Genomic DNA, 17,171 nt, shown 5'->3' on the forward strand with positions numbered 1-17,171 from the left:
CTGCAAGTGAGGTAGGAGGAGTGTCCCTAGAAAGACTGAAAATTTCTTTTTTATGAACTCTGATGCAATATTCTGAACTCAGTCAGGGCTTTTTGTTACTGGACTCATTTTCAAACTTTCTTTTCCATCTCATTCCTCTCACACCTTCTCTTTCTCCTATTTTCTCTTTTTCCACCTTCCTAGTTCTCTCATTCTCAAAATAAAATTGCAAAAGCATTTGCTAAGGGATTGCTATTGACTGTGCTATCAATACAAAGACAAGATCCCAGCAGTGCTAGCCTTCAAAGAGATAAACAGAAAGCTTTTACTTAGACATGCCCCTTAATCTCTAAGTCTCAAATTTCTAACCTATACAATGAAGGGGCTCCATGAAGATGGCCTCTAAAGTCCCTTCCAACTCTAAGTCTACAAGCGATCTGCACCCCCTCCCTCCCCCTTCCCATCTTCCTCCTTCCACCGGTTCCCACCCTCAGGCTCTCTTTTCTAACCCTAAAGAGCACTGGGGAAGCAGAGTACTACCGAGATGGGGAGACCTCCGCAGCGTCCTAGAGAGGCAGGGGAAGGTGCTCCCTGCAGGGAGGGAGCGAAGCACGCACGCACACCTCGCCTGCTCTCGGCCGGGGCTCCTGGGCCTCACTTCCGGCGGCGGGCAGTGCCATGGTCCTCTCCGGGCTCGGGTGAGTGTGAAGTGAGGCGGCCGGGAGGGAAGGCGGGGGCGGGGCGGGGCCGCCTGGGACCAGGACCCAGGTGTCCTGGCTCCCCGCCCTCCACTCGACGGGCCCCTCTCTCTCAGGGAGTCCGGTCTGATGGCTTCTTTTTCATCTCACTTTTGCACCGAACTGACCCGGACGCACCGACTGTCAACGCTGCCCACTGTACAGAGGGGGAAACTGAGGCCCGGATTAGAACCCAGGATTTCCTCCCCTCCGGCCACTGTACCGGCTTCAGGACCTAGGCCCACAGGACTGGGGGTTGGGAAAATTGCTTCTGTTCATTTAATTTTAATTGAAAATAGTGTCTAATGTTGTTATTGGTTTGGATTGGGAGCAGTATTAACGTTTAAAAGTAAAGTTAGCCCTGCCCCCCCCCCCCCCCCCGCCAACCATTGGCAAGTCAGTGGAAAACCATATATTTTTATCCTTGTAGCACTCTTTTAAAAAAATTAAAGTTTACTATTTTTAACATTTTTTTAAAAATTGAGTTCCAAATTTGGAAATATTTTTGCAATGCAAAAAAAAAAACCCCAACAGCAACCACCTATCTCTCAGTCTCTCAGTCCAACCCTTTCACTTTGACAGTTGTTTATTACTCCTTTCAGTGCCCAAGACTGGTGGAAAGAGACAGGGTTGTAAGCCCTGACCCTATCCAGAACTGGGGTCCTTTCCTTGAGTAAATCTTTTCCTCCCCCGTGGTCTTAGTGCTTCCTCCTTTGTAAAATGGTGACGTTTGATGAGATAATAAAAGCTAGCATTGATGTATAGTATATTCATATTTACATATTATTTCTCATAACAACCCTGTTGTGCATAGATGCTATTATCCCTCATTTTCCTAGTGACGAAAGTGATCAAAGTTTAAGGGACTTGCCCAAGGTCACACAGCTATTAAGTATCTGAAGCAGGATTTGATATCAAGTCTTCCTGACCCCCTCCAAGCCCAGCATTCTATAACCTACATTGCCTGGCTACTCCTGCCTTACAGAACAAGATGGCCTGTATAGTATTTTCTTGCTCTGACATTTTGAATCCCGCCCCTCCCCCCCATATTAACGTGCTATTATTATTATTTTTTTTTTAGTGAGGCAATTGGGGTTAAGTGACTTGCCCAGGGTCACACAGCTAGTAGGTATTAAGTGTCTGTGGGCGGATTTGAACTCAGATACTCCTGACTCCAGGGCCGGTGCTCTATCCACTGTGCCACCTAGCTGCCCCTCAACGTGTTATTTTTAAAGATTCGCTTTATTCTCCTTATCTTTAAATGTTCCTTTGGGTTTTTAACATCTCTGTCTGTCTGTCTGTGTCTCTGTCTCTCTCTGTCTCAGTCTCTCTTTTTTTTTTTTTAAATTTTTTCTTTTTTTTTAGTGAGTCAGTTGGGGTTAAGTGACTTGCCCAGGATCACACAGCTAATAAGTGTCAAGTGTCTGAGGTCAGATTTGAACTCAGGTCCTCCTGAATCCAGGGCCAATGCTCTATCCACTGCGCCACCTAGCCGCCCCGTCTCAGTCTCTTAACCTGACCTTATGAGTGATTTACATTCATTCATTTACTCTCTTCTCTCCTAGTGACTTTCAGCACAATTTTGTTCAATTTCTAGATTCTAGAATGTCAGTTGTGGGAAGGACCTTAGACACCATCTCATCCAATCCCCCTCTTACAGATAGGAGATAGAGACCTGGAGAGGTCAAAATGACTTGTCCACATGAGAGAACTGCAAGTCTAAAAACTAAATTCAGCAAATTAAAAAAAAAAATTAAACCCTGTATGTATACAGAGCACTGTGCTGGGGAGCAAAAAAGTTTAGTTGAGACGCAGCCCCTGTTCTTAGGGTCTTTGCTCATCTACCCCAGTGATTTCTCCTCAGATTTTCTTGGAGCACTTGGTCAGGACCTCTCCTTTGTTATACCTTATAATATACATTATTTGTGTATGTGTTGTTTTCCCCTAACCCCCAGTAGGTTGAAATCTCCTTCAGAGTAGGTACTCTGTCTTTTTTTAATCATCGTTATTTCCACCTGACATAGTTTCTTGCACCTAGTACATGTTTAATGATTGCTTAATTGAACTGGGGGGATATGACATACATAAATATGATGAATAATGACAGATAAGACAAACTAATACATGAGAAGTGCATCTGAGGGGCAGCTAGGTGGCGCAGTGGATAGAGCACTGGCCCTGGATTCAGGAGGACCTGAGTTCAAATATGACTTGAGACACTTATCACTTACTAGCTGCGTGACCCTGGTCAAGTCACTTAACCCCAACTGCCCTGCAAAAAAAAAAAAGTGCATCAGAGGAGATGCTAAACAAAGTGCTCTTTGAAGCTTGGGAGAAGCATCAAATGGATGACTTGGATCACTGGCCCTATAACTGTTACAGCCTGCATCAGAGCCCATTCACACTGAGAGGGGATGGTCACAGAATGCAGTAGCAGTACAATTGTACCTTCAGGTCTGAAGAAGCTAGCAATGGGCTTCCCTTGGCCTCCTAATTAATGGTAGTCCTCTTCAGAGTCAATTCTGCTGTAGTCTTGGACAGGCCAGAAACCATAATGAATGAATTTTGGGACACAGCCCTCATTCCCCGTGCAAGAATGAGCTAGGTTCTAGTCATTAATAGAAGTCACATAGTCATGCTGCTTCTAGTCTACTGGCTTTGGGGGAGAGGGGAAGAGAGCAAGAACCTCAGGAACACAGAACCTGTGAACTTCTTTCCTGGAGTTTCTCTTTGCCTAACCAAGGATTCAGATCTTTGCTTTTCCTTTATTCTTCTCAAGCCTTTTCTTCCTGAAGGCGAGGCAGAGGGAAAACCAGCCAGCAGCCACATTCCTTTTTCCAGTGGAGAAACCCCCTCTCCCTATTTCATTACCATCAAACATTTATTGAGCATTACAGCTAATTTTCCGAGATGTTCCTTTCCCTATCCTCTATGTCTCATCCCCCGGCCCCCCCCCCAAAAAAAAAAAAGCCTTAGTGTTTCCATTTTGTAGGCCTTTCCGTGAAGAGGTCTGTTTGGCCTGACCTTAGGCAAGTTACTTTCTATCTCTCCTTTTCAGTTTTTCTGTTTATAAAATGAGGATTGATTTAGAATGATCGGGGGCGGCTAGGTGGTGCAGTGGATAAAGCACAGGCCCTGGATTCAGGAGGACCTGAGTTCAAATCCAGCCTCAGACACTTGACGCTTACTAGCTGTGTGACCCTGGGCAAGTCACTTAACCCCCATTGCCCTGCAAAAAAAAAGAAAAAAGAAAAAGATTTAGAATAATCATTAACGTCTCTTTTCACTCTAAGTGTCTATGGTTCAAATAAGGATAGACTTCTCAGAGGAACTGAGACTTGAAAGCTGAGCTGTAGTATACAAGAGACCTTAGAAATTATTTAGGCCAACTCTTTTGCTTTACACATAGGAAAACAGGCTTAGAGAGGTCAAAAGACTTGTCCAAAGGCACACAGAATTAGTGGCAGACCTAGTAACTTAACTCCTTGACTCCCAGTCCATGCTCTTCCTACTATATCAGAATGTATCTTTTTGGTCAATAAAGTTATTGTAGTGTAGTGAATACAACAGGATCACAGAAGGGAGCTGCCCAGAGTTTGTTGTATCACCTAATCTCATTATTTTCCAAATGAGACCCAGACAGTTTAAGTGTCTTGCCTCAAGTTAAACATTTGGACCACAATTGCTTTTTCTTAAACTTTCTCCTGTGTATTTTGACTGTCCTAGGTGGGGCTGTAGTCCATGGAGGTGGGAACTCTTGTTCAGTGTAGAAAGGACTCCTAGGTTGGAAGTACCAATGTGATAAGAGGGTCACACTAGAAGGTCTTTAAGTCCTTACAGATTTAAGAAAGTTCTGTGACTTTCTATAATAATTTCTGGCTCTAACCACCTTTCCTAGATTTGACTTCCCTCCTCTCTTAACTTATTATGACTCTTTCAACAGCAGTAGTATTAGTAACAGCTTATGTTTCTGTAGAGCTTTCCCTTCTTTGTCACATTTGATTTCCTTAACAGTTTGTGAGATAAAGTTAAGTGACTTGCTTATGGTCATGTGGACAGTGATAATAAGTGAAGGCCATGGGGATTTGAATCAGATTTTTCCTGATGCCAAGTCCAATACTCTTCCCACTCTACTATACCAACTCTTCTACCCTTCTTGACCACCAAAGCAAGTTTAAGATTTAGCCTGTGGGGCAGCTAGGTGGCGCAGTGGATAGAGCACTGGCCCTGGATTCAGGAGGACCTGAGTTCAAATCTGGCCTCAGACACTTACCACTTACTAGCCGTGTGACCCTGGGCAAGTCACTTAACCCCAATTGCCTCACTAAAAAAAATAAAACAAAAAAAGATTTGGCTTGTGTTCTGGGTGAGATATTTAAAATCTTGGTGTCCCTTTCTCAGTATATGAATTATTAATTCACAAAACAAGCAGTCTTGCAAGTGTAAGTCATTAGACCACATAATAAATATGTTACAGGAAAGTGAAAATTCAGTTTCAAGGCGAAATTCAGTTTTGTTTTTCAGAAACTTTTAAGTTCAGTGGGCAAAGTTCCACACTTAGAGAACCCAAATGTGGATCCTTTTTAAGCAAAAAGAATTATCTCCCAGTTTATTTATTTGGTAAGTTTAAATTTTGCATATTTTGTTATCATATGGGGAACGTTTATATTCTACATTTTGAGTGACACAACGGAATAGGGGGAGGCGAGGTGTTTGCTGTGAAAATGTATATGCTTAACTGAGACACTAAAAAGAGAGGGGAAGAAAAAGGGAAATGAGGAAAGAGAGGAAAAGGAAGGAGGGGGAGAGGGCATAAAAGTAAAGGTTGGGAGCATTTTTGCTTTGCCTTCCTGAAACAAATAACAACTGCTATCTATATCCCTTCTGGTGCTAAATTTCCATGCTTCTATGCCTGTCTATAATATATCTTCAGGAACCAGGTCCTCTGGGAACAAATCTGTCTGACAAAGTTGGCTCCTGCCCCACACAGCAAAGCTCAGATTTGACACTTGGAAGGAAGCACTTTAAAGACCTGCCTTTGCCTCCAGTATCTGAAACTGACTCGGTGCAGAGAGTGATAGTGGTAAGATGGGAGTGCCCTCTTGACATCCTGTGTCTGTTAATGGCACTACCTTTCACTGTGGCTCAGAATATCATCAACAGCTTTGAGCCCATCCTTTCCCTTCCCCTCGTATCCACTAAGTCACCAAATTCTCTTATTTTTTTACACTCTTTGGCACCTGGTCTTCCTTGGTGCCATTTCACAGATCCTCATGCCTAGATTGTTGTGATATTTTCATCACTGAGGTTCCTGCCTCTCGTCTCAACCCACCTTCTAGTCCATTCTCTACACTATTGCTATACATTTTTCATTGGCTCTCCATTGCTTACTGAGTCAAGTCCAGACTCCCTGATCTGGCTCTGGAGCTGGCTTCAGGCTTCCTTTCTGTTTATTTACTAGCACTCTTAGAGGAATCCTATCCTCAAGCTAAACTAGATTGCTTAGCCTTCTCTGAATATGCCTGAACTTTCCCATCTTCATTTTGCCTATACTGTTCTCTCCACCTGGAACACCCCTACTGGTTCACCTTTGTTTTTTGTTTTTGTTTGTTTTTTTGGTTTTTTTTGGTGAGGCAATTGGGGTTAAGTGACTTGCCCAGGGTCACACAGCTAGTAAGTGTCAAGTGTCTGAGGTCTGATTTGAACTCAGGTCCTCCTGACTCCAGGGCCAGTGCTTTATCCACTGTGCCACCTAGCTGCCGCTGGGCCCCCCCCTCCCCCTTCACCTTTACATCTTGAAATTCCACTTATCCTTTAAGGCATAGCTCAAATACCACTTTATTCCTGCTAGAAGTGATCTTGCTCTCTTGAACTCTTCTTTGATTTTGTATCTCTTTTGTGGCCTTTATCACATACTGTCTTTTATAGTCATTTGTAAATGTCTTTATCTCCTCTATAGGCTTGTGAAGCCTTTGTGGGCAGTGATATTCTTATGATAGGGAAGCTGAGTCAGTTCAGAGCTTCGACAGCTGTGACTGGGTTTAAATGGCTTGAACTTGTTATTAACATTCACTTCAACATGCTGGGCCAAATTTGGGTTGGTGTGATGTTCCCCACCTCCAGAAGCAGGCATAATGCTGTTAGTGGTGTACCCGCATTTGGTTTTGTTTGTGTGTTGGTTGCTATGCACTGGGAGATAGAAAACAGAAAAATTAATCTGACAGGAGAAGATTGCGTATGGATCTTATGGGTAGTGTGTAGGTGTTCCATATTTTTTATAGTCAATTTGCATAATGATGGGGTGGATGCTAGACTCTTCAAATGATGTCTGCATGCCTTTATTTTGGTTTTGGCCCATGAGGTGCCCCTTCACCTCCATCAGGGCTTCTTAACATTTTTTTTTTTTTTGTGGGCCAGTGAGGGTTAAGTGACTTGCCCAGGGTCACACAGCTAGTAAGTGTCAAGCGTTTGAGGTCAGATTTGAACTCAGGTCCTCCTGAATCTAAGGTTGGTGCTTTATCTACTGTACCACCTAGCTGCCCTTCTTCTTGACATTTTTTGTGCAATGAATTCCTTTGGCAGTCTGGGGAAGCCTATAGACACTTCAGAATAATGTTTTAAATGTATAAAATAAAATATGTAGGATTCAAAAGGAAACAATATATCGGATTACAGTTCTCAAAATGTTAAAAAAAAAAAGTTTGTGAACCCAACCTTAAGAACCCTGATAGTGATGGCATAGCTCTTTTTCGCTAGTGCTAACTTTTGATAAAAATAGGTAGGTCAGAGAATGAATTGTCCTTTGAGAAGACTGTGCCGTTGTGACATTTGAGGCATTGATCTCTATGATAAAAGGAGGTTGGGAGTCTGGGAACTACTTTATCAGTTTTCTACATTGTCACTCCACCACGGGAGACTGAGAATGTTGGCAAAGGCACCATCAGTGTGGAAAATCTAAAAACAAATGAGTACCCAAAAGGTCCTGGGGCATTGTGGGTCTTTGCCTGCTGTTCTGTACCTTGTGTGAGTTTATCCTTACTTCCTGACTCCCTATGATATGCCCCAGAATCTATCTACTCTCATTCCAGCTGGCTCTTCTAAGGCTTGGGACAAAAACTCTTGGTATAGGTGATCAAGATCAAGAATTGTTCAGACTTAACTGCATGTACTTCTTGGCATCCCAGGAATACACTGGGATGTCACTGAGGTAGACCTCCACCTTGCAGCCCAGTAAGTCTTGAAAGCCCGGATGTGTTAACTTCTGGAAGACTGCTAGAGGATTCAGAACCTGAAGGGAGGTACAGACTATGAATTCTAAATGCCTCCATTTGGTCCAGGTGGCTGTTTTTGAACAGCACCCTATGGTTTGCTGCTAAGATTGGATAGAATTATTTTTATTATTTTTAATTTTTTTTGTGTGTGGGGGGGGGCAATGAGGGTTAAGTGACTTGCCCAGGGTCACACAGCCAGTAAGTATCAAGTGTCTGAGGCCAGATTTGAACTCAGGTCCTCCTGAATCCAGGGCCAGTGCTTTATCCACTGCACCACCTAGCTGCCCCCTGTTTTGACCTTTTTAATCAATTCATAAGAACCTAGCTGCCCCCTGAATAGAATTTTTAAGTTCATTTTGATAAATATTACAGCCTAGACCAGTTGGTCTAGAAAGAAGATCAGATATTAGAGAAAAAGGGAAACCATTCCCAGGTAGTTGTCATATTCAGGGCTTGGTCCTTGTGATGCTGAACTTCTCTGGTATACTTCTGGGGTCCTACTTCCAGTGAATATGCTGCTCCTTAGGGTGGACGAGGGGCTGCCTCAGTAAGGGTTCTCTGGGTTGTAGCATTTTCAGATTTGGGCCAGGTTTTGTCATCTTAGCCCCTCCCTCTGGGTGAATGACTCCCAGGCATCACAGGCATGGTAACATACACACCACCTCAGATGCACAAGGATCACAACTCCTCTGATGCTGTTTCCAGAGGAGGGGCAGCTCGGGTGGTACCTAAGGTGTCATGGGAAGTTATGGAAATCAGGCTGGACCCCTAAAATCAGCAGTCTTCCCTGAGTTTGGGTGTTGGCAGTAGCATCCCTGGATGCACGTTCTGGGAAAGTCAGCCAGCTTAGTGGCAGCTCAGCCCAGGCAATTTTCTCTGCAAAGCCTCTAGCCCCTGCTGTTCAGTCCTACCTCCTTGCTTTTCCCCTCTGTGCCCTACTGTAGAGCTTGGCTTACACTCCTCAGCATGGCATTTAAAGCCCTTCACAATTTGGCTCTAACTTATCTTCCATATTTATTTCACATTACTCTTCATTACATTCTGTGTGTCAGCCAGATTAGCCTACTTGCTTTGCTGTCCCCAGAGCTGGGCATCCCATCTCTTGCCTCTGTGTACCTACAGGCTGCTTTCCCTTTTTCCCTTTGCCCCTCGGAATCCTTGACTTCCTTCAAGGATAAACTTGGATAAACCTCTAGGGACACATTTCCTGATCTCCCTAGCTATTTTGTTTTTTGTCTTTGTATCTATCCCTAGCACCTAGTGTGTCCTAGTTAATCTTTCTCTCCACAAATTACCATGTATTTTATCTGTTTATGTTATGCCTCCCAGTAGAATGTAAGTTCCCTGAGGTCATGGACTTTGTATTTTGTCTTTGGATCTTTGCTACCTAGCACAGTGTCCTGGTACATACTTAATAAATGCTTGTAGACTTGATTACTGGGGCTTGGGATGGATATTTGGCAGTTACCATTTTGATGCTATGGAAATGGATGACATCTCCATGGACTACAGTATGGAGAAAGAAAAAAGGAGAGCTGAAGAATTGAACCTTAGAGTGGGTTCACATTTAGGGGGTAAGAGGAGAAGGGGAGGGGCAGCTAGGTGGCATAGTGGATAGAGCACCAGCCCTGGATTCAGGAGGACCTGAGTTTAAATCTGGCCTCAGACACTTGACACTTACTAGCTGTGTGACCCTGGGCAAGTCACTTAACCCCAATTGCCTCACCAAAAGACAAAAAAACAAAAACAAAAACAAAAGAAGAAGGGCAGCTAGGTGGTGCAGTAGATAAAGCACCAGCCTTAGATTCAGGAGGACCTGAGTTCAAATGGGACCTCAAACATTTGACACTTACTAGCTGTGTGACCCTGGGCAAGTCACTTAACCCCAATTGCCTCACACCACCACTACCCCCCCCCCCAAAAAAAAAAAGAGAGAAGGGGAAGGCAGTCAAGGAATAATCAGAGAGGAAAGATGAAAACCAGGCTGAGATGGTGTCCTGAAACCAAGTTCTCATTTTAAAGGCCACAGTCATTATTTTCAAGTGGGGAACATCCCCATCTTGTGGGCTTCTGGGGTATTGCCATAAATATTTTCTTTGTATTTAGCAGAGCCCAGTTTAAATGTGTCCCACGTATGAGTATGATTGCCCTTACAGGAACAAAGAACCTCCATTATCATCTGTTTTTCATTTTGCCATTTTCTACTTCCCTTCTAAGTTTAAAAAAAGAAAGAAGGTGTAAGCACAAGAGTGTTTATTGCTGCCTGCAAAAATCCTTAGGAAACGTCAAATGAGCCCTATGTTTACTTCAGTAATAGAAGGTTAAGAGAAAAGCTGTGAGACTGCATTGTTTCCACAGTGTACTAGGAAAGAATAGAAACCCTGGTCTGAAGCCACAGACGGTAGTACTGGAAAGTTGAGAAAGTAGATCAATCTTTGGGACCTTTAAAAGAAAAGAAAGAGTATATTAGGGAGTAAGCCTGTGCTAAGAAATTTTTGAGTGTTTAAACCAGGAACCAGCCTTCCACAGTCTCCTATCTCTCACCTAAACCTGTTCTGTTGGAGCCATCTCTAATATCTGAGAGCCCAGCTTTTGATGGGTAGGGAAAGAACAAGATGGGACAAGACCTTTATCCTGTTGACAGTGATGCAGGTCAGGGGTACATATGGTCCTGGGATAGAGGACTGAATGCATTTCGTCTCATTGGTAACCCCTCCATCTTGCCCCTGATTCTATCTTTTTCTTTTTCTTTTTATAACATAAGCTGACTTTTCTACATAGCATTTTTGGGGGGCTGGGCAATGAGGGTTAAGTGACTTGCCCAGGGTCACACAGCTAGTAAGTGTCAAGTGTCTGAGGCCGAATTTGAACTCAGGTCCTCCTGAATCCAGGGCTGGTGCTTTATCCACTGTGCCACCTAGCTGCCCCTTGATTTTACCTTTTTCAATTTCCATTAGGACCTTGCTCCATGTAGCACCTTCTTTATCTGTATTTTCCTGCATATTCTGTTTCCCTTCTGGTTCCTTCCAGTTCTCTCTGTTGTCCTTTCTCTCCCATCCCTCTCACTGTTAAACATTAGGAAGACTAAACTTCATTTGCTTCCTTAGTATTCACTGGCTATTTTACTTCCCTTCCAAAAAAACCCTCCAGAGATGCCTTTCCAATAAAACAGCAACTCTTCAGCCTGGCATTCAAGTCTTTCGGAAATCTGGTTTCAGCCTGCCTTTCCAGCTTTTTCTCATATTGCTCCTCTTCATACATTCTACATTTCCTATAAACTAGTCTTTTCACTGTTCCCTAGGACCTTGAGATGCTTCTCTGCACTTTGCAAGCCATTCCTCTTGTCTGGAACATGAAGACTCCTCATCCTTACTTCCCAGGAGCCTTTTCTGCCTTCAAGACTCAGCATGGGTGTTCTCCATAAAGCCTTCCTTGGTTTCCCACCTGTTCTTTTCCCCCTCCCTCGTAAGTGCCTTCTTCCTCAAATTACCCTGCATTTTCTTATCTTTGTATGTGTGGTATTCTCCAATTGTATGTGAAGGGCAGGGGCCTTTGTTTCCCCGTCTATCCCTACAGATGGTAGGCACTTAATATCTTCATCTTCAGTTTCTCCTTATCTGTTACCTTCCCTGCTGTTTACAGATAGGCTCAGGTCTTCTCCATTCTCTTCATTTGACTTTCTCACTCCCTCAAAATATTAACACATTTCTCCTCTTTTCATCTTCAAATAAGAAAAAGACTTATAGGCTCATTACTTTTACTTCCTTTCCTGCTATTCACTTCTCTTTAAAAAAATTAATGTTGTATTAATGTTTTTTTAGACTGTTTCCCAATTATCCCCTCCCCCACTAGAAGAAAGAAGTAGAGTTAAGCAAAACACAGTGACCATGTATGACAGCATATACAGGATTTCACACTTGGAGTTTATCACCTCCCCACCAAGAGGAGGTGGCTGTGTTTCAAGCTCAGTTCCCAGGAGTCAAGGTTGGTTAGTGCACTTATCTACATTTTGATTCTACTTGCTTCCCAATTCTTGAAATTTGACTTCTGATGCCACCACTGGACTGCAACTGCTTTCTTCATGGTTACTAATGATCTCTTAAATGGCTAAATCTGATTGTCTTTTCTTAGGCCTCCTTATTCTTGACCCTCCTGCAGTTTCAACACTGTTGACCACTCCTTCCTCCCAGAGACTCTCTTCTTCCTTGGTTTTCATGACACCAGTCCTTCTTGGGTTTTCTCCTAACTGTCTAACTTCCTGTTTTTTTGCTGGGTCATTATCTGTGTTGTCAGAAAAGTGGATCTGATCTAATCTAATTCCTTTTTTCCCTCTATACTCTTTTGTGGTTTTTTTTGTTTGTTTGTTTTTTGGGGCAATGAGGGTTAAGTGACTTGCCCAGGGTCACACAGCTAGTAAGTGTCAAGTGTCTGAGACAGGATTTGAACTCAGGTCCTCCTGAATCCAGGGCCGGTGCTTTATCCACCGTGCCACCTAGCTGCCCCCCACCCCCATACTCTTTTGGTGATCTCGTCAGCTCTCATGGGTTCAAATATTATCTCTGTGCAGATTACTCCTAAGTCTATATATCTGGCTATTCTTTCTCCATGCCCCAGTCTTGCATCACCAACCACATGGATGTCTTGCAGGCAACTCACACTGAAGAGAAACTGACTCTCAGAGAGGTCATGTGATGTGTTCCAAATCAGATGGTTTGTATTAGGGTCAGGACTAGAACTTAGGTCTCTTAAATCAGGGCTGGTGTTCTTTTGCATGGTGTCGGATATTACTCAAGTCTTCTGTGATGACTCCAATGCCTATTCCCTTCCAGTAAAACTTCATCTTTTCATACTCTTAGGGCAGGCAAACGTTTGGAGTATTGGGTTTAGTTCTGGTACCACGTGATAAACATAATGGTAGTAACCAGGGCAAGAGGAATCATTACTATATAAGGATTGGTTAAAAGGACTATGAGTCTTGAGCCTGGAGCAGAGAAAGCTTAGAGGGGATGTCACTGAGGAAGGGGGAGGGTTGTATCCTTAAGAATTTGAAGGATTGTCATAAGGCAAAAGGGACTAGATTTGTTTTGGTTAATCCCAGAAGACAATAGGTAGAAGTTGCAGAGACATATATTTTCGATCATATATAAGGAAAAACCTGTTGTTCAGTTGTTTCAGTCTGTCTGACTCTTTGTGACCCCATTTGGGATTTTCTTGGCAAAGATACTACATTGCTTCTCCATTTCCTTCTCCAACTCGTTTTACAGGTGAGAAAACTGAGGCAAACAGGATTAAATGACTTGCCTAGGGTCACACAGCTAGTGTCTGAGGCCAGATTTAAACTGGGAAGGTGAGTCTTCCTGACCCCAGGCCCAGCACTCTAACCACTTCACCACCCAGCTTCCCCAAGGAACAACTTACTAACAAAATAGTTCCAAAGTGGAATGAATTACTTTTGGAGATGAGAGAAATTAATATTATGCTACTATATTAATCACTAATTATTAATTTGTGATTCATCCTTTCCCTCCTATTTTTGTTAAGACCCCACTCCTGAAAAGGTCAATCTTAGAAGGGTATAATTCGGTAAGGTAATCATCTCCCAGCTGGCCCAGCCAACCCCACCAACCCATCTACCTGTGCAAGAGACCCTTACTTTTGTTTGTATGATAAATAAAAGTAGGGACAGGGACTCTTACTTTTGTTTATAGGATAAACAAATGTCCGGTCAGGGACCCTAACTTTTTGTTTACTTTGTAAACAAAAGCCAGCCTCTGCTAGATGACAAGTCTCCTTGTCCTTGATCCCCTCCATTAGAGTTTAGGGCAGCCCAGCTCTTGAAGGAGAAAACTAGCCAGAGAGGTCCAGATGGAAATGGCTTTCCCTTGCCCAGATGCCTTGAGGCTGCTGAGTCTCATGATCTAGCTAAGTTCTGAGCAGGAGGAGCTGGAGGCTTTTAGTCCACTTCCCCATTAAATGTCCACCAATCAGAGTCGAGTTTCACTTGTCAGGAGAGTTCCCTGTCAGAAGGAACACACCTGATTTAAGGTGTTTCAGAGTCTTCCTTGGTGTCTTTGGTTACCGAGAGAAACCACTGACCATCAATTTATTGATTATTGGCTAGCCCAATTAATAAATTGATTAATATTACCTGGAAACTTTGTCTCTCAGGATTTTATTTGCAAAAGAGGTCTTTAAGAAGTAGCTGGTGACTACAAATTGATGCTGTCTCACTTTAGCTGGACCCTTCTTTCTGTATAGCAGTCTTATTATTCATTTTCTATTTACTCCTGATCATATTTCCCAGAGAAGCTATGTCAGACCTCTCCCTTCTTCCCACCAATCCCGGCTGCCCACCACTGCCCATATTCTCACTTGGTCTGATACTGTTGCCTCAGCTCAATTAGACTCACTTCAACAAGCCTTTAAGTACCTCCTCTTGTCCATATCTTAAAACCTTTCTAGGTCCTTATCTACATTCCCCATCCTGTCATTCCTTGCCAAGGGTTGCCTCTCTCCAGGCTTTCCATAAATCTCCCTTTCATCTTCTGTCTTTCCCCCTCCACTGGCTCCTCTTAGCAGTGGATGTGAGGTATCTTCTGGCTTTTATGGCCTTGCACAATCCTGTTAAGTCCTACTGATGAACTTTGTTGGTAGTTGTGGCTGTGTGGATGATCCTTACTTCCCCAGTGAGGAGGTTCATTGGAACTACGAGAGCCAGACATGTACCCAACTTTGCTGATATGGACTTTCGAGATAGCCTCCTGCCTAATTTCCTTTTCTCCAATCTTTTTCCATTCTCTACTAAATAAAATCTCTTAGCCTAAGCTTCCACGGTCTGCCTGTAAACTACTTTTGCTGCCCTTCTTCATATTACACTTTTATTTATTCTGCATTCCAGCCAAACACTATCAAACGTGTTCTGTGTGTGTTCATTTCTCTGCCTTTGCTCATATTATATTCTGTGCTCAGTATACCTTTCCTTCCTCTTCCTCCCCAACCCACCATATTCAGCCCACCTGTCAAAAACCTAAGCTCTTTCAAGGCTCTGCTGACATGTCATGTGCTTCCCCCATGAAGCCTTCCTTGTTTTTTTGTTTTGTTTTGTGTTTTTTTTTAGTGAGGCAATTGGGGTTAAGTGACTTGCCCAGGGTCACACAGCTAGTAAGTGTTAAATGTCTGAGGCTGGATTTGAACTCAGGTACTCCTGACTCCAGGGCCGGTGCTCTATCCACTGTGCCACCTAGCTGCCCCCCTTCCCTGTTTTTCTAAGACTTCTGTAAATGATCTTTCTTTTTTTCCTGAACCCTCAGAACTCTGTACCTGTCTTATGCCCTTGTAATTTGTATTAGTTTGCCCTGTATACCTCTTCTCTCCCCTGGTGGATTAAAACTCCATGAGCATAGAGACTGTTGTTTATATATTTTTGGATCTCCCCTACCATCCAATACAATTCCTTGAATTTTATAAATGCTCACTAGGCAATTTTTAGATTGAACTGAATTTAATTCCCAGATTATAGCTTTGCTCTTTAATGTGTTAAATTATAAATATATTTAAGTGTTTTTTTTAAAAAATCATTCAAACCAAATATTTTCACCATTTTAACTCCAAATGTTTTATGTTTTTAAAGAATGTAGCTTATTTTCCCACCCTGATTTCTCAGTAGGTTCATGCTACAATGAAGAAATGGCAGCCCTCCAAGCAGCAGAGTCCCTTCCTGGCTCAGCTTCTCTCAGCTGTTCATCACTTGAGACACAACATGTTGACAGAACGGTGCTCCACGGCTTCCATGAATCACAATCCAGTACTTCATTTATTCATTTATTTGTTCAGCAAGTTTTTATTGAGTTCCTGACATATAGGATTGTTAAATGTAGCACTGTGGTGGGCACCAAGAGAGATTTAAGGAAGTATAAGAGTTTCTGCCTACCAGGGATTTATAGTCTGGCTGGGCATATTTTAAAGGACTGACGTTGAAGTAGTAAAGACAATGCTGAGGTTTTAAGCCTGTGTTACAGGGATAAATGGTGATGCCACTGATTGAATTAGGAGAGATGGTAGGGGAAGTTCCCTTTGGATTGAGTTTGAAGTGATTGTAGACAAACAAATAGCTATGTCCTGCAGGCATTCTGAAATACCTTTCTGGTGCTTTATTGAAAATAAAGCATAAGGGGGCAGCTAGATGGCGCAGTGGTTAAGCACCGGCCCTGGATTCAGGAGTACCTGAGTTCAAATCTGGCCTCAGACACTTGACACTTACTAGCTGTGTGACCCTGGGCAAGTCACTTAACCCCTGTTGCCTGCAAAAAAAAAAAAAAAAGAAAGAAAAGAAAGCATAGCCTTACTAGTTGAAGACTTGGGACAGGATCACCAAGGAAAATAATATACACAGAAAAAGAGGGGGCTAAGAAATGGGCCTTAGAGAATACCTATCTGTGGAGTTGGCAGTGGGGTAGCAAGAGGACAACTAGGTGACGCAGTGGTTAGAGGGATGAGCCTGGAAGTCTGGAAGATTCATCTTTCAGAATTCAGATCTGGCCTCAGATACTTACTAGCTGTGTGATCCTGGGCAAGTCACTTAGCCCTGTTTGTCTCAGGTCATTATCTATAAAATGAGCTGGAGAAGGAAAAGGAAAAACCATCCAGTACTTTTGCCAAGAAAATCTCAAATGGGGTTACAGAGAATCAGACAGAACAGTGAGATGGACTGAACAACAACCAGCAACAGAGAAAAGGGGACTTACCCCTTACAATTCCTGAGCTTTTGCCCTCAGACTCCAACTTATTATGTCTCACCATTGGCTTCTTTGGTAATCTAATCCCCCAATTAAGAAAGCCTGCTTCTTCTTTATACTTGTGGATGAGATGGACTGTAGAATACACCTACTCTTTTATTCTTAAAATACCTAGAGGAATGACATACCTAGAGTGGATTCTTAATTAATTATTGGGTGATTATTTTATACTTGAGGGAGGGGGAGGAGGATATTCAATCGATGGGGATCCTGGGTCTCCTTATTGGGAGTATATTCTTACTATCCTTATTATCCTTTCTCACCCCTTAGCTCCATCTGCTCCCAAGGTTCCCACACTTCTCCTGAAGGGGAATTCAGGAGAACAGGTGATGGCAGCAGCACCCTTGACTCAGGTAAGTTGTGTTCCTTCTTCCCTGTTGCCTTAGTGT

The 17,171-nt window shown here is 43.0% G+C and overlaps 1 protein-coding gene across 1 annotated transcript in view; it reads left to right on the forward strand.

Annotated features, from left to right (window-relative positions):
* Nucleotides 1–523: 523 nt before the first annotated feature.
* The window catches only part of LOC122751249 (zinc finger protein OZF-like), a 28,292-nt gene continuing 11,644 nt past the window's right edge, over nt 524–17,171 (forward strand). Inside the window, exons 1-3 of the mRNA XM_043998234.1 lie at nt 524–677; nt 15,651–15,791; nt 17,053–17,135. Of these exons, the coding sequence (XP_043854169.1) occupies nt 524–677; nt 15,651–15,791; nt 17,053–17,135 (378 nt within the window). The remainder of the gene's footprint in view (nt 678–15,650; nt 15,792–17,052; nt 17,136–17,171) is intronic.

Source organism: Dromiciops gliroides, chromosome 1, assembly GCF_019393635.1.
Source record: "Dromiciops gliroides isolate mDroGli1 chromosome 1, mDroGli1.pri, whole genome shotgun sequence".
Lineage (NCBI taxonomy): Eukaryota > Metazoa > Chordata > Mammalia > Microbiotheria > Microbiotheriidae > Dromiciops > Dromiciops gliroides.